At 40.9% G+C, this 18544-nt stretch overlaps 1 protein-coding gene across 1 annotated transcript; it reads left to right on the plus strand.

Moving 5' to 3' along the window:
• Window positions 1-678: 678 nt before the first annotated feature.
• Window positions 679-17735, plus strand: LOC311152088 (opsin-5-like; the record flags this gene model as incomplete). Its single annotated transcript, XM_084202883.1, has 6 exons — window positions 679-817; window positions 7054-7173; window positions 11135-11305; window positions 13689-14023; window positions 16182-16417; window positions 17672-17735. The coding sequence occupies 6 exons, from the start codon at window positions 679-681 to the stop codon at window positions 17733-17735; spliced, it is 1065 nt and encodes a 354-aa protein (XP_084059009.1).
• Between the last annotated feature and the right edge of the window lie 809 nt (window positions 17736-18544).

Consider the following 18544-nt stretch of genomic DNA (forward strand, 5'->3'; position numbering starts at 1 on the left):
TTACAATAATTTTCCAGTACCTATTGCCTCTGTTAGACAGTCTGTCTCTACTCTAAACCAATCCAGAAGTGTCACCATCACAGCAGAAGATGGAGGACAAGAAGAAGAAGAAGGAGAAGGACAGGACACATCCAGATTCCTCCGTCCTGCCTCTTGAACTCCCATTCTAAACCCCCAAAATTCTACTTTTTCACCCTGTGATAAATTCACTATCATTCTACTCAAACCCTTGTGGCTTGTAAATCTTCACACAAAGTTGGTAGTTGTTTCCATGGTTTATAATCAAAGGCACAGGTGTCTTTGACTCTGTGCCAAGGTCTCTGAGCCCCTGCCAGGGTCTCGAGTCTTCCAGGGCAATCAGAGGAGTGTCCTGGGTTCCAACACTCCAGACCCTTCACCATCCTCGTGGCCTCCTCTGGACACTCTCAATGCCTTCTTCCTGTTGTGGCCCCATGTTAATTATGATGTTCTTGGATAAATTAAGTCATGACCCAAATCATGCCACGATGCTTTGTGCAAGTTTGAATGGTATCCTGAAATGCCCTGGGAAGTGTCAGAGCAGAATTGAAAATGGGAAGATGGATCCTGTGTATGAACAAAAATATCTTCACATTTTCTAACAGCAGGTGTGATCTGTTGCAAACTCTGTTCTTTTGTTTTTCAGGCACTTCACTGGACATGAGTGGGATGGCATCAGATCACAACAATTCTTCCCAGGAAGAATACATCCCACACTATCTCCAAAAGGAAGACCCCTTTGCATCAAAGCTCTCTAGAGAAGCTGACATCATAGCTGGCTTTTATTTGACAATAATTGGTAATTTTATATGGATTTTATATTTGGTCTTTGAAATATGACTGCGCTGCTGCGTCCTTGAAGCTCTCAGAAAAGAAGCAGAAACTTCTGTTCATTAGATGTGTAATTACACATTTTTTCATACTAGAAAGAAAAATCTAGGAGGGAGGAGGGATAATGTGTCAGAAATATGGTGCCAACAGTAAATATCAACAGATAATGCACATACATAGCCAAACATACATAGCCAAAAGTGACTAGCAGTAGATGTTCTAGAAAAAAAGTGAAGAAATACTCATTGTTTTTGATAAGATATAGGTTGCTACTCAGCAGTTTAATTTGTCCCTGGGCAGAATAGGGTTTCCCTCATTGTGGGTTTTATGGCCTGTTTTCACAGCCTGAACGCCCTCAGATGTGTTCATGTGACCCTTGCCCAGCTCCTGGCATCATCTGTACTCTGTTACACATCATATTGAACAATATTTTCTGCCTAGCACCCTCCCCATCCTTTTGTGTTGGAGTCCTTAACAAGGTTCAAAGTGACCTTGCAAGCAGAATAAATACAATTATCTACTGGTTAGTGCACTCATTTTAAAGTATTCACATGCCAAGGAGTTATCATTCAGCAGGAAAATCCTGGTTTCTATTTCCTCTAGGGATAAACTGGACCCTATTCTTGATTATTTGCCTTCTTTACTTTGTGGAGGAGGGCAGAATTATGTCTTTTTGTATCCATATTCGCCTCAACCCCCGAGGGAATAGCATGAAGCTGAGTAAGGGAGGTTTAGGTTGGATATCAGGAAAGGTTCTTCCCCCAAAGGGTGGTTGGGTACTAGAGCAGCTCCCCTGGGCAGTGGTCACAGCACCAAGCCTGACAGAACTCCAGAAGTGTTTGGGCAAAGAAGCTCTCAGGCACAGGGTGGAATTCTTGGAATTGTCCTCTACAGGGTCAGGAGCTGGACTTCAATGATCCGTGTGGGTCCTTTTCAGCTCAGGCTATTCCATATTCTATTCTATTCTATTCTATTCTATTCTATTCTATTCTATTCTATTCTATTCTATTCTATTCTATTCTATTCCATTCCATTCCATTCCATTCCATTCCATTCCATTCCATTCCATTCTTCTTTATATAATTTAAGTTCCTTTATGCTTTATGGTCTTTACACAGTTTCTCACAGTTCAACAACAATTTTCTCACTACAACTGATCTGAGGACAGAACTGTTCTACAAGAAACCTGGGCTGCAGGTGTCAGATGCCTGAAGACAAGGCTGGACACAGGGTGTACAGTGATTCCTTGACATTTATTTCAGTTTTGATTCATTGTCATGTTCAATGAGTTGTGCAGAAAATACCAAGATCTGTCCATCAGTCCTACCTTTGTGTTTCTCATTCAGTGCTTTACATCCCCCCTACTCTGTCTTACTGCTTTTCCTCTGACTGATCTAAGTAATGTAATCTTTTCCATAGTGGAGGTAGCAGAGTTTTCATTATTATTTCCCTTCTATTTATGTTTGAGTTTATTTCTTGTTTCTCTTCTGATAATGCCTTTATTGAAAAAAGAATTCAGAGCAGCAGAGGTGACAGGTGAAGCTGTATCTCAGTGCTGTTCTTGGTGTTCATGCATTGTTCTGTATGTATCATCACTTTTCACACACATTTTTTTTCAGTTGCTCTGCAGACAGAAGTTTTCATTGAACTGTAAAAAACAGCCCCTCTTTGGGTCTTTTTTCACTAGGTTATGTAAACTTAGCTTTGATCCCAGGAAATATGTCTGATGGATGAATCTTCACAATATACACTCTGTTGCCTTGTTATATTCACTGTATTTTAAAAAATTGCAAAAAATTACACCTGTCAGGTGTGAAACATCTTGAACAACACAGACATAATCAAATCAGGGCAAGAAACAAGAATCAAAAAATTTCCAGTGAAAAGCCAAAAGCCAACCATAAAGGCAGAGAGCAATTTTGTGAGCAATGTGGGGAAAGTGAAATTATAGTTTTAAAATGTCTCATAATCATTTTGATGTTGGACTTGTGAACTCATTGTATCCAGTGGCCTGGGTCAGGGTAGCTCTGCTGTTCCTGTATATTACTGTACACATCATATCCCACATTTAGCTCTAAATCAACTTAATTTTTGAAGTGTGTGTTTTGAAATGCATTTTACTTGGTTAATTGCTTTGCCCTTGTGTGCATAACAAACTTCACTTGTGGGTTTTATTGGAGCTAATTATGGTCTTCCCATATCTATATAAGTGCTCTATTTGCATATTCTTTGGATCTATAGAATATGGATATTAGGAAAAAAAATCCCTGAAAGAATGGTTGAGCAGAGGAATGGGCTGCCCAGAGAATGGTGAAATCTTTAGCCCTGGAAGTGTTCAGAAAATGAGTGGAGGTGGCACTTTGTGCTGTGGTTTGGTGGGCATGGTGGTGCTCAGTCAAAAGTTGAACTTGATCATCTTGAAGGTCTTTCCAACCTAACTGAGTTTATGATTCCATGACTTGTGATTCAGACTAAACCTGTCACAGTTTTCCACTGAACTGCATTCCCTACTCCTTTGCAAGAAATTGTGGCCCCTCCTGAGGATGGCCTGTGGGCACACCCTGACAGCTGGGACAGGGAAGCAGGAGGAGAGAAGCCAGGACTATTTTTGTGCATCTTTTTGCACTTGAGCTGTGTAAGGTGCAAGTGAGTTTAAAATTTCTTTCGAAAAGGAGAAGAAGCTGAACAGTGAGTGAACAAGGCTGGATCTTATCAGGAAACCCTGCAGAGGTTTTAGGGTCAGACTGGGTGTACAGCTGAAGTATTCCAGCTTGAAATAGAAAAATAATTTTTTTTTTTGTCTTTGAAGAAAATCAGGAGTCATGACCAGTCTGATAAATTCTATGTGAGTGCACGATCCTTTGTTCTGATTAGCTCATTTCCATGTGTAGCTTTCTAATTGTCTAAGAAAAAAAAATCAGACTATGCACATGGTTATGAGAATCCAATTCTTTTGTCTTTGTCACTTCCCCCACCAGCTTTTTTCATCACTGCCTTGATTGATTCACTGTACAGCCAGGCAGGGTGGCAAACTACTGAGCAGGGACCTGCTGGCTGTCAGCTCCTCTGAAACCCCTTGGCAAGTCACTATTGATTTACAAACTGGTGTGCACACTTCCTCAGCCTGTTATGAAACAGCTTAATTGAAAACAAAATCCTGAACTATCATTTTTTTTTCTATTTTTTAATTTTATTTTCTCTGATGGTTCAGTGCCACTGTCAGGTTGGAGAAGCGGAAGTTTATTTCTCCAGTTGGCTCCTTATAAACACTTTCCCCTCTCACTGCAGGTTGTGTGTCTCAGCCTGGCTCTCTCTGCCAGTGTCACTATTTTAGTTATCACATCCTTGGCTCTTTGTTTGTCTATATGTATAGTGCCATGGTGCCATGGACAGTTCTCCTGGAAAAGAGCCTTTTTTTATATCTGAAGAGTCTTTTTCCCCTGTTTCTAACCTATCACAGCTCCAGCAAGGGCTTCAGCTGCCTGCTGAGAAAGTCATCTCACAGCAGGAGAAATGGAGCTTTAGATGCCTCACCTAAGGAGATTATAGAGTTTTGATCAAGGAGTTAAAAAAGATTCAGATAAGCAATTTTCAGGTGCAGGCATAGACAAAATGCAGCACAAATGATCAGTGGACCCCTTCCAGCCATGGGATTAGGAGGTCAGTGGGCTGGGGCTCTCTGGAACATTGATATTAATAATGAGCAGTGGTTTCAGAGCAGCTTGGCAACTTCAGAGACACTTGGCTGATAGAGATGTCTCTCTAGACTGCCAGTCAGTTGAAAAAGATTCAGGAAAATGTCAAATTATTTCAAAAGGTATTTCAAACTGGATGCTGGCACTCTAGTTATCCTAAATATCACTGGAGAGGAAAATGGCATTAAGAGAGAAAAGGATTAAAATATATGAAAAATGCTCACAGCATTGAGATTCATTCACTCAGCTGTGAGGAAGAAAATGACTCATCTGAATACCTCTATCTGCTTATAATTCAGATTAAATTTGCAGAGCCATAAGAGTAGGTTGTTCTTAGAATTTAATGCACCCAGGGTAAATAAAATTTAATGAGAAAACCTAAGATCAATAATAAGCCAGCTTCTGTTGTTCTGTTTATTTTGTAAAACAATGCAGAAAGCAATACTGTCAATATAAAAATAAAACATTTCCAATGTGTCACATTTAATACAGAAAAATTCAAAATCAAAGTATTTTTCTCCTGAGTTTGGTAAACTTTTTGTTTCTCATTCACTCATATTTCTTGATAAATAATTTGGTTTTAGCATTTCTATCTCTGCCTCATGGAAGTTCCCAGGTTGGGTTTGTTGATTTTGTGGGGACAAGGCACCCTTGCAAGGGGATCGTGCCATTGATGGATCAGAGTAAATAACAAAATACCCATTTAAATACTGAATTATTTATTACTGAATTACCCAATTAATCACAAAATAATTAAATTCCCATTTAATTACCAAACTACATTTCCTGAGGTCTGGCCTGCCAGGTGACTCAGATGAAAATGATGTGGTATCCAAAGGTACAACATTTGGAGAGGGCAGCAGTGCTGGGGGGCTGGAGGGTGCTGGGGCCTTCTGGAAACAGAAATTGCCCCAGCAGAGCCCTGTGTACAAGGCAGCACAGAGGGTGACTTTGATGCCTCATCAACAGAGGAAAGATGGGTTGTTCATGACTTTTTTTGGAGTAGTGTGAGGAGCTGGCCTCAGCAGGTAGCCAAGCACTCAGGACAAGCCTCAGAGTGGGACAGGGAGGAAACAGGCAGAGAAAAAGCAGTGGAGGAGAAGACAGGGTGGGGATAAAGACAGGAAGATCCATTCCAGTTGTGCAGTGGGCAAACAGGCTCCTTGAGGGGAATAAATTCAGTATCATGGAATCACAGAATGCTTTGGGTGGGATGGACCTTAAAGATCATCTCATTCCAACTTTCATCACGTGGTTCCAACCCCCAAAGCTTCAAGTTTAATTACTGATTTAAGTAGAGAGAAACAAAGGTATCAAACCTAAAATACTTATGGCAAACACCCTTCCTCACCCTTTAAACCTAAAATACATATGGAAAATGCCCTTCCTCCCCCTTTAAACCTAAAATACTTATGGCAAATACCCTTCCTCACCCTTTAAACCTAAAATACTTATGGCAAATACCCTTCCTCACCCTTTAAACCTAAAATACTTATGGCAAACACCCTTCCTCACCCTTTCCTGGGCTGAACTTCTCTCCAGCATTTCCCTCAGTGCTGTTGTGGGTCCCCTTTGTGAGGCAATGGCAGCACAGGCACTCTTTGCTTTTCACTCTTTTCTTTGGCCTTTCCCTTGTTCTTAAGTGTCTCCCCAGATCTGGTGTGATGCTCAATGGGCCGTGGTTCCTTTGGGATTTTCACCTTCTGGCTCCATGAGAAGGATGTTCTGTGCTGTCCTGTGTTTCCACTGCAAATCTCTCCCTCTGACCTTAAACTCTTTAAAACATGAATTAGTGAAGAAACATTTTCTTTAAGGGAACTGGAAACCCTACAATTTTCTGTACTGGTGTGATTAATTCCATGGCAGAGGCACCACTTGGAGAGCTGGTACCTGCAGGTCCTTGTGTGGTGATATGGAAAAAAATAAATCAGCCAATATGAGAAGGATCCCATGCACTGAATTCCACTTGGAAGTTAAAATCAGATTAATCAGATTTATTTTATAATTCTTTCATATGATAGAAATACATTTTAATGTAAGATTTAAGATTTGATATTAATATATTAACAGGAAATTTATCCCTCAACATCTGATTGGAGTATTTAATAAAGTTGAAATTGGTCAGGTTCTGGTTCCTGTGATTACAGAGAGCTGAATTTCATTCTTGTGGCTGTATAAACCTTTGAGTGAGAACTGTGCTGGTCAGGGCAGAGGGATTCTGGGGTTTCTGTTGAGAGCATTCAGTCAATGTCTGTGCAGGTTCAGCTGGTGAAATCAACACCCTCCTGCAGAGGGGAAAACAGCATTTACTGTGGGAGGGATGTGTCTGCAGTGAGGTCTGTGAGCTGCAGAGAGACAACGAGGGGATCACGTTTCAGGGTAAAATGCCCAGCCTTAGGGACCACAAGTTCAGGCTGAAAATGTGAGGGAATTTCATCAGGAAGATGGAGTATTGCTGGTTTTGGGGATGATTCTAATTTGAATGTTATTCTATTTTCCATTATTGCAGGGATCCTTTCAACTCTGGGAAATGGGTATGTTATTTTTATGTCCTCAAAGCGAAAAAAGAAGCTGAGACCTGCTGAGATAATGACTGTTAATTTAGCAGTGTGTGATCTGGGCATTTCAGGTAACTTCATGTTTTTATTTTCCCTTGTTTTTATCATCTCACCATTCTGCCTGGCAGCAGCAAGAGACATTCCTCTGGAAGTCATGGGAGCATCAAATGCCTTTTGCTGCAGATATTTCTGCTCTATTATTTGCATGTAAATAATAGGGGAGGATGGAAAACAACATTCCCAAACAACTTGATGGGAAGAAATGAACAGTACAGAGGAAAAATTAGGGTTGATTTTTTTCAAACAGGCAGAGCTCCTGTTCCCCCCAGCACTGGGCAGGTCTCCAAAGGCAGCTGCCATGTGCACCCTGGCACAATAACCACAAAATAGCTCAGTATTACAGGTGCAGAAAATGATGGTTTTCTTGCCATAGGGTGAATAGAATGGATCTAAATGCCTCAAAAATACAAGTTTAGCCAAATAATTGGAAAATGCCAGCGGCCATCAGCCCATCAAAGCTAATAGTTTTCTCTCTGGTGGCCATCCTCCTTTGTCTCTGGATCAAACCTTTGTGTCAGTCTGTAGAGTATGAGCCAGCTGGGAGGATTTTTATTTCAACCCCCCAGTCTGGACGTCCTGGCATTGGAGGAGGGAGCTTTGGAGAGGTTTAGCCAGAGTTGCAGAGATGGTTGTTTTGGCTCTTGACGTGAGACTGATTCAGCTGCTCTCAGGGAAAGGGCTGGATGTCCTTTAGAAAAGGATATTTTGGATGGCAGACAGTCCAATGGGTATCAGGACCCAGCTGACCATGGGATCTCCCCGCTGCCATATAAATGGAATTATATTCCCATGCTTGCAGGGTCATCTGTCCCCTGTGTGTTGTATAAACTGAGACCTCTGCCCTCAGCTCCAGTGTACCCTTTTCCTACCCTTGTCTCTGCCAGATGCTTTTGCTCTCATCTAAATTCCAAAAATATCACATGAAATTATGTCTCCCAGCCTCCCCAGACTGATGCTTTTTTGAACTCTCACAGCACAAGACCAAAGATCTGCTCATCCTTGCAGATTCCAGTAGTTTTGGTCAGTAAACATGGATTTTTGAAGGAAGTACTAATTCAGTAGAAGAAAGATGTTAGTATAAATATCACTTCTACCACACAGAGAAATCCCAATGATTTCTTTGGCATTTCTGCCATGGACACACTGCTTCCATCTCTCACCACTTAGAAGTTAAGGAGAAACCCCAGACTGGCTTTTCCCTCCTCTGTGACGCTCCCATTTTCTTTGTGTTTTAAGAATTTGTATTATAAGGCTCATATTAGTCATTCCAATGAGAAAGAGTGTTTCAGGAGAATTTCCCCACCATTATATTCTGAAATTTGCCCAGAGAAGCTGTGGCCCCATCCCTGGAAGTTTCCAAGTCCAGGTTGGATGGGGCTTGGAGAAACTTGGGACAGTGGAAGGGGTCCCTGCCCATGGCAGGGGTGGAATGAGATGGGCTTTAAGATCTCTTCCAATCAAAAATATTCTGTGATTCTATGGTTGGATGAATTTTAATTTAGGTATCTCCTAACCATAAAACTGTGCCCCAACCAAAAACTACAGCTTGTTGGGACCCCTCTTAGTGTGAGGGCTGGAGATGTCCCTGTTATGGTCTCTCACCAGCACACTGCTTGGTCACCTTGCTTTCTTCCATGGGGATCTCAATCTATCTGGGGTTTACATTTTGGAAGTAAAAACAGTGGTTCCCAGAGCCATGCTTGGTTTTTTCCATTCTCTAATTTTTATTTTATTTTTAATTAATAGAACGTGCTAAGTAGAGAAATGTGATGGGTTCTGTCTGCTGAACAAACTGAAGACAGACATTTTTTTTCACAAAATCTTCATATTTCACACACTTGTCTTAACAACTTTTTGAAGAGTTCTGCTTCCTGCAGATTTCCACAGGGTGGCACCAGCGCCTTGTTCAAAGCTGCATCAGACTGATTTTGCACTGACATCGTGCTCCGGGCTGCTCTGTCCTGCTGCTGAAGGGAAATTCGATTTTTGTGCCAAGAAATGTGTGAGCCTTTAAAGCTGTCAGTCACTTATGTGCCTAAAGTTGCTGACTTGATTGTTAGCCCATCACCTAGACATTGCCATATTTAATGTTTTTCTTGACACCTTAATCACTGAGGCCAGCTTTTGCTTGAAAAATTAAAAATGGAGAAAAGCACGTCATACACTGACCTGAGCACATCCTGCAGGTCCAGGCAGAACTTTCCTTACAGACTTAGGCTTATCCAAATATACCTTTTTTAAAAAGGTAGGTTTTCAATCCTGGTGCTTCTGGCATAGAAGATGGAACAAAGGTAATTTTCTGCAAGATTTGGTTTCGGAAGAAATGCTTTAATTTTCTGTTAAGAAAGAAAAGAGAATGCATGGTTTTACATCAGCTCAATGTGAAATTGAATGTTTTTAGGTAAAAGATCACTTCAGCAAAATAGAGATTTTTGTCCTGGTTTCTATGAATAGGCTACCATGTGGGGAATACAGTTTGCAAGATCATTTTTGTCATCTCCATAAATCAATTCACTGAGCTTCTATGACATTACAGACCCTGGTTCAGCCAGGGAAACCAGCCCAAGGAAGCTAAGGTGTTTTCAAATCCTTGAGGTGCTCTGGCCGCTCCTGTGCAGGAAGGAATGCACTCACAGGGATGTGGAGTTCAATATTTAATGTTGTTTGAATATTGCAGTTGGAATGTTGAGGCCTGGGAGAATTTAAGATCAGGCTGGTAAGTAAAACTGAAGTGTTTGGAAAACAGATGTCCCTAGATTGTAAATTTTTGAGTTTTCTGTTCCATTAAAGTTGGTTTATTTTCTTTGCCTAATTGAGTCCAAGAAAAAGGTAATAACTGGGAGGGAAAAAAAAGGAGATTTGCAAATAGATAATTAAAAGTTTCAAACTTTTTCTTTGTCACAATACTTAAAAAGAATATGGAAAATGTAAACTTGCTTTAATGGAATATCATTTGACCAAACTTCACTTCTTCCATAATGCAGCACTCACTTTTACCTGTGGAGGAATGAGATAAAGTGCCACCAGGAGAAAGCCTCAAAATAGTTACACATTTCCCATCTCTTTGGGGAAGCTCAGAATGTTTTGATATCTGTGTGCAGTGGCTTACTAGGAGACACCAAAGTAATGTGTGGTGTGCAGAGGAGCTGAAACCACTTCTGCAGCTCAAGTGTCCATGTCTTTCCCACCTAACTCTTTACCTCTCTGTGTATCCTACTGCTGGGCCTTGACAGGTTTGAAAAAGTCCTTTTTGAAGGCAAATTTCTTTACCTTGTGCTTGAAGACACCTGATTAGCTGGGTGTCCTCACCTAGTCCACCTCTGCTACAGGGATGTAGACTAAGTAGATTTGTGCTTGTTTCAGGCTCTGACTCACCCATCGTGTTTAGATGCTGGCCTGTGAACCTAACACATACTCTGAAGGTTTCATAATGAGAAGACCCTGCCCATGATTGGTTCCAGAGTGTTGTTTACCTCTGGTTCCTGTGGTTTATACAAAAGCACCTCTTTCCAGCCCTTCTGCAGGCTTGGCTCATCCTACCTCATCATGGGACCCAGCCACAGCTGCCTGAGGCTCAGTCCTGTGCATGGGTGGCTCACAAGCCATGGAATCACAGAATGCTTAAAGACCATCTTGTTCCAACCCCTGCCATGGCCAGGGACACCTTCCAGTGTACCAGGTTGCTCCAAGCCTCATCCCACCTGGCCTTGAACACTCCAGAGATGGAGCATACACAGCTTCTCTGGGCAACCCATGACAGTGACTCACCACCCTCAGAGTAAAGATTTTCTTCCAAATATCCCATCTAAATTTACTCTCCAGCTTAAAGTCATCACCTACTCTGCCTGAAGCCCTTTCTCCAGGTTGAGCACTTTTATGGGTATTAGTTTTCACAAGGGAGAGGGTTTGCCTTTCTGATAAAAGGAGATTTTCTCAAGGATGGGTTTCTGACATTCTCTCTTCCTTTTGAAGTTGTAGGCAAACCCTTCAGCATCATCTCCTTCTTTTCCCACCGCTGGATGTTTGGGTGGATGGGCTGCCGCTGGTATGGGTGGGCTGGTTTCTTCTTTGGCTGTGGGAGCCTCATCACCATGACAGCTGTCAGCCTGGACAGGTACCTGAAAATCTGCCACTTGTCCTATGGTAAGACAAATATGTATCTATATTTGGATAACTGTATTATCTATGACTGTAGAAAAGCTGTTTTAAGTGCTGGGGTTTACTACACTGAAGTAATTAAGCTCTTCAGAATACTTTCCCTAAATATAGAGGGGAGTACACAGAGAAGAGAAACATGTTATCATGATCCAAGAAATCCCAGTTAAATTAATTTTGCTGGACATAATACCCTCACTGTTGTTCCACTGCAGTCTATTGAAGTCATGAGTTTTTGTAACCCCTCACAGATAAATCACTTTACGTCTATCAAGGCCTATCTGCATTAACAGATGCAAGTAATGCACATATTGCAGGGTCTTATGTACCAAAACATAAAAATATTCCTTATTAAATGCCTAAATTCCTCTGTGGTGTGTGGCAAGCTATTTAAAGCACCTAAGAGATTTGGAAGGGCAATAAGTCATAATGTGAAATAGTCTCTCAAATATGGAAATGGAACCTGAGAGGATGAAATGAATTTTGCAGTGTAAGGTGTTGCCACCATATCCATCAGTATCTTGTAGCTCTGGAATATGATGTATTATATGCTTAATCCTTTCCAGATAAATGATATTGTCACAGTTCAGAAAAGATGGTCCTCTTGCATTGTAAGGGACTAAATTCCCATACAAATACAGGGAATGCTCAAGGTGACTTTAAAGCAATAAACACCTTGCCCATGTGACTTGAGGGACACAACAGATTTCTTTATGATGACATGAAATATCGATCATGTTAAGCTGTAAGGAAGGTTTGCAGCTAGGAAGTGTAAATAAGCCAGGCTGTGCAAGCAGATAAAAGCTGTGGCACTGTGCTAAGATGTGCTATCACAGACCCCTGTGTGTCCATACTTTTACCCTAAATGGAAGTACAGGGGAGGTCTCCTTAGCTGAGTGTTAGATACACCAAAAATATTAAGCAGGATTTCAGTTTTTTCTATTGAAGTCTTATCAAAATAATTCAGTGGCAACCCAAATCACAGACAATTTTTCACAGGTGGAGACCTGAAGTGAATATTTCATGGCTGGCTGCATTTGTGCCACCAACTGTGGTCATCTTAGTTCATGAGAGAGAAACTCTTCAAAACCCTTAATCTCAAGGGTTTTGATCATGGTGGTCCATACAAAATGATGGAGGGCAATAAACAAGCATGTTTATCATGTTCGGTCTAGGTGGTTTAAAATGCTTCTCTTTTAATAAGTGCTATTGTTGCTTTTTCTACCCCTGAAAACAACAAAGCACCTTTCTGTCTCTCAGCCATCATACATGAATACATCATTTGTCAGGAAATGTTCATTTTCCTTCCAGTGATCTCGACATCTAAAATCAGCTGGAAGGGGGCACATCCAAATGACAGGGGTTTCTTTGCTTTGATTTTATTTTAAATCCCTCTGAAACCATGAAGAAATCTTCCTAATTTTAGTGTGAAATGAGTGAAAAATCCCCTGTGAGTCAGAAACTACAAATGAGTTGGGGGTTCCAAGATGGAAGGAGATGTTATTACACCATATCACGAGTTTCTGCAAAAATGAAAGATTTAAATTTGTTAGTCCTATCTGAGTCCTACATGTTGAACATGTAGATGGTGATGAAAACCCTGCAAACTGAAACTTTTATAGATGAATTAGAGCTGTATACAAGATAAGCAGAGACACAATGTTCTGATCTCCAGGAGTTCTATTTGTGTTTAATTAAAAAAAAAAAAGGTAAGGATACATGAAAACACATATTACAGATACTTCTGACAGGATACACATGGTGATTTTCTATACTGGAAAAGAATGAAAAAGTAAAATTAAATCTTAGATATCTTATTTCCACTGTAAAGCATTGCTTTTCAGTCACTGAGTTTGAGCTTTAGTCAAGTAACAGGAAAGAAAGAACAGGAAAAAACCTAAGTGTCATTGAAGAATTAAAATTACTTGACAAGATTCCCATGACTGTTGCTGAGCTGGTTGTTTGGATTTCTTTAGTTTGGACTCTTCTCAGTTGAAATTCATCACAAATTAAAGCAAAGATCTGAAATAAGGACAGGTGGAGCCTTCCATGTGAGTGTGCCTTTGTCTTCATGAGGCACAATGTGAGCTCAGGGTCCCTGTGGACCTGGAAAGAGCCGAGATGAACATGTGACAGAGTTGTTGTCAAACAGTCAGAAAACCTCATATTTCACAGAATCATAGACTGGTTTGGGTTGGGAGGGACTTCAAAGACCATCCAGTTCCAAGGGTCCCACAGGGACAGCTTCCAGGAGAGCAGATCACTCACAGCCCCATCCAGCCTGGCCTCGAACCCTTCCACGTGACACGGCATATTCCATGGTGCCAAACACATCTGGACATGAACTTGTAACTCTTGAATTTTCCTCCAGGTACCTGGCTTAAGAGACACCATGCATTTATCTGCCTGGCAATAATCTGGGCCTATGCTACGTTCTGGGCTACAGTGCCTTTTGCTGGGGTGGGGAACTACGCCCCCGAGCCCTTTGGGACCTCCTGCACTCTGGACTGGTGGCTGGCACAGGCTTCAGTGGCTGGACAGGTTTTTGTTCTGAGCATCCTTTTCTTCTGCCTCCTGTTCCCAACTGCAGTGATTGTGTTTTCCTACGTCAAAATAATTTTAAAAGTCAAATCATCCACCAAAGAAGTTTCTCACTACGATACCAGGATTCAGAACAGCCACATACTTGAAATGAAGCTGACCAAGGTAGGTAGGAACATTTTCCTCAGTTTGCTGTGTTGGGTCATAGAAGCAGATTTGGAGACAATCTCACAATGCTCTGAAGGTGGTTTTTGTAGCTTTCTCCTCTGTTACTGTCAAGATAGGGAAAAAACAGGAGTGGAAACATAATTTGCTGATTAAGGCACTGAGATCATGATCCACTCTGAAGCTCTGCCACCGCTTTCCCCTATGACCTTACAAGTCATATAATCTCCCTGTGGCCGGCTCCCCGCCATAAAACATCCTTTGCCTTCAGAAACAGTTGCAAACAGTAATTTAAGGTGACTGATATGCATAGGAATTATAACAGAAAACAGATAGAGAGCAGATTATTGTAGCAGGGAAATAAAACTTTCAGACAGTTTACGTTCCTCTGTTAATGAAGATATAAACCAAAATTGGTCCTGTGACACTGCAATTGTTTTTATGTAAATAATTTATCAGTTAGGCTCAGCCATGAACTGCTGATAAAAATGCACTGAATTGCCAAAATTAATTTTCCTTCTCAGACCATATCCTGTTTTCCCTTTCTGATTGAATCTATTTTCTGTTTGGCAGTGGTGACAGCCATGATCCTTGATGCTGGTTATTGTGCCAGGAAATCTCTCAAAATAAAGGCTTGTATTGAACAAAATCAGATTCCTTAGCTGTAAAATTATTCATCAGCCTCTGTAAGACAGGCCAAGAGCGAGACAAGCAGCAAGTTTTGCTTGGCTGATCAAATTTTATTACAATTTTTCTGAGTTGAACTGAGAGTTATATAACATGCAGCAATAAGGGACATTTTGTCTAAACATATCTGAAAACCTCAGCTATGTACCTGCCCAGACAGTGCTGCCAGTACAGCTGGTACAACTTCACTTGCCTTTCAAAAGGATGTTTCAAATTGTTATGTTTTTTGGTGGTAATTCATCAAATTTCCTTGGAAGAGAAATGGAAACTTTTAATTTGAGCCTGCAGGTTTGGGGTGGTTTTTTTGCATATTGGAAGGATCATGTAGAAATTCAATGTTATCTGAGTAGAAACACCAGTAATTTTCCCTCCTGTCTTGGCTCTACACTGGAGAACATGATGTTGGGGTAAATATAAAAATGGAAAATTCGTCTCCCTTATAACCCATTTGACTCCACAGCACAATTCATAACAAACAGGCTGTGTTTGAGATCCTTGGCTCACCTGCACTGTTCCTTCAGTGACAGACAACAAAAAGAACAGGCTTCAGGAGAGGTTCTGCAATGTCCAAACCCCTTGTGCCTTCTGGTGATTTTTTTTTTTTTGTATTCTAATCCTGCTAATCGCCTTATTCCAAATGAGTGCACATGTGCTGCTGCCAGTGTGGGTGCAGCACTAATCTGTCAATGGCAGCAGAATAAAGGCAGATGTTTTTCAGGATGTATGATGGCCTGGCATCATTTGAAGTGATAGCAGGCTGTGACCAAGAGCAGACAGGCTGGTTCAGGTAAAGTATACAAATCACAGATTTTGGCCTCAAACAGTTTTTCTTTGGTATTTATACTAAAATTTCTTATGGTTACATTTTATTACATTATATGGAGGTAATTTACTAATTTGCCAGGAACTCATTTATCAGAACTAAAATATTTAATATAAATTTGCTTTTTAAAGTATTTACATATTCTAATGGAGTGAAAATCCGTGATTTGGGTTAGGGGGGATAAATCTAGACATTTTACTAGCATTCTCACTCTCAGTTGAATTCCCAATTTTCAAAAGATCTTTTTTCAAGAACCTTCACGCTCTGCTATTGTCAGTATATTATCCTAAAAAGGAGATTCTGCATTTCGAAAGGAATCCCCTCTTTAAATAATTTGAATTCAATATCAAGCTATTATTATTTTCTGAAATCTCATTTAGTTTCCTCATATTTAGCCAGACTTTACTGTATTTTTAAAGGTCTGATAGCAGACTCATTAACTGCTCTGTGTCAGGCAAAAGAAACACAGGCACGAGATAAAGAGGCAGATTTTGTTCATATTGTAAATTTACATGAAAAAGCAAGTTATCATTTTTCATTTCCATTCAGTGGAATGCAATTCCCTTGCACTCTGCCTGGCTCTGTGCTGCTCTGCCAGTGTCTGACTGCTCTGCATAAACCCTGCTGTCTCTGTTCTGCTCTCACAAGGTGGCAATGGTGATCTGCGCAGGGTTCCTCATTGCCTGGATCCCTTACGCCGTGGTCTCGGTCTGGTCAGCCTTTGGACGGCCAGACTCTGTCCCCATCCAGTTCTCAGTGATCCCAACACTGCTGGCAAAGTCAGCAGCCATGTACAACCCCATCATTTACCAGGTCATTGACTGCAAGTTTGCCTGCTGCCGGCCGGGAGGGCTGAAGGCCAAGGGCTCTTTCAAGAAATCAAGGTAATTTCTTCTTTGGGGAGTGGGATACCTTTAAGAACACCATGTTACAAAAAAAATGAGATCCTACAAGAATCACAGCTCATTGAATTTCTTGGGTTTCACCATGACCATTTTGATTTGGGATTTTTCTTGCCATGAGAATTTGTAATGTCACTGTAGGTGTATAAGGAGAAGAAAGAAGCCAGTCCTTACTTTTAGATCCAGCTGCAGTGCCATTAATGTAGTTTGGAAAAAAGTCCTATTGGTTTTAATGGGTTTTGGATCAATCCTGTCTTCCTAATCCTTTTCTTTCACATCATCATATGAGTTTCCTCCAGAAGGTGTTGATGACCTCTATTGCCAGTGAAGCACATGGAAGAGAATTGTGCTAATTCCTTCCATAATTAACCTGTTAATACTGTACATTTCAGCCACAGAATCAACAGGGAGAGACAGTAGTTCCCCAACCACCCTTCAGGTACCATTCACACCAAGAAAATTCACCTCAAACCAGACAAATCAAAGTGTAATTATCTCATAAGAATGTCTCCTTTTTTTTCTTTTCATTTACAACCCTTGGGCCAAGTTTGTGGTGCACACCTGTGGAATTCCTGAAAACACTAATTATGCACTTGGAGGAAAAGTGTAGTTCTGTATTATGCCAGACAAGTGCCTTACTTTTGTGGTTGAACAACGAGATAATGATGGATGTCAATCTGACAGTGTAGACTGTCACAAACACCATAGCACACATAAGTGACTGTGAAACAATAGAATTCCAGTAATTTGCTCCAAAGGTCTAAAATACAGGTGCCTTGATAGAAGCATGAAGGACCATTTTATCATTTGTGTTATTCCTCTACCAATCCCAGCATTTTTGGTGTGTTGCTCAGTGAGTCAATCTTGAGCTTCCACAGCTTCTTGCAGCAGGTCATTCCATAGTCTTGCACTAAGATTTATTTAATCTGCAGAACATGCAGGGTTTATATATGTTGTAAATGTCTAAGGTGTTGAATTTATAGTTTGCCAAAATCCCTTCTGCAGTTTTAGTGCAGAATGGGACACATATTCAAAGAGCCTTCTGTGGATTTTTGGTAGCTGGATTTGTGTTTAACATCTGAAGGAGGTCTCACCCAGCCCCTCAAGCTGAATGCAAGTTGGCTTCTCTAGGCTGTGCAGTGAACAAAATGATCTGGAGGAATCACTTCCCAGAAGTAGGAACTTAATTTCCATCTTGGTGGGACAAAATGACCATGGTACCTTCTCTGCCCACAGGACATACACAATATCTGCACACAGGGACTCCACAGCCATGAATGAAACCCAGCTGGAAGCTTGAGGGCACATCTCACCTACAGCAAATGAAAACCTGGTGAAAGAAACCCTACTGGCTCAAGTTCCTCTTTCTGTGAATGAATTACAGCATGGTGACAGGTTTATTTTACTCCTTATTCCTACGTACAATGTTCATTTCTTTCCATCCTGACCAAAGTAGTGCATTAGAGTTGGGCAAATATTCTAAGTACTGAGAGGCAGAAGAAACAGAGAAAATTTGTGTTTATTAAAAATTTTCATTTGCTTGAGATGCTTTAAAGTGCCCTTTTTTGTTCTTAGCACTAACAGAAATGATAGTTTGGGCAATATTTTCCCTCAGGGGAAGGAAAGTATTCACAAAGACCAGTTTTAGTTTACCAAAGCTAATCTCCCTAAATTCCTGCTGCAGCCACTGGAGACCTGGAGCATGAGAGAAAGGATTCCTTAGAGGAAAAGTCTGAGTCAGAGCTTCATTTCTCAGGGCTCTGAATTACACAGTGGGGAAACATTAGCTGACTGGATTTCCCTGGTGAGCATCTTCCCAAATCATGAGGCTACAAGCTGTGTTAAACCCACTTTGACTTCAGTCCTCCAATATTCAGAAATATTTTGATTTTAGTTGTGGCAAAGTCAGAGGTGCCACATTCATACACAGGATCACTTGATGAGATACAGAATAACAAATCCTTTCTCAGTTGTGAATGAGAGGGGAAAAGTCTCTTGCTCAAATTCTAGATTCATTATAAATAACTTTGTAATAAAAAAGCAGAACTGAAGTCAGCCCAAGCCAAACTGAACAAACCAATATTTCACACATTTTTATCATTCTCTGGC

This window comes from Fringilla coelebs (genome assembly GCF_963513975.1).
Source record: "Fringilla coelebs genome assembly, chromosome: 3".
NCBI classification, from domain to species: Eukaryota; Metazoa; Chordata; class Aves; order Passeriformes; family Fringillidae; genus Fringilla; species Fringilla coelebs.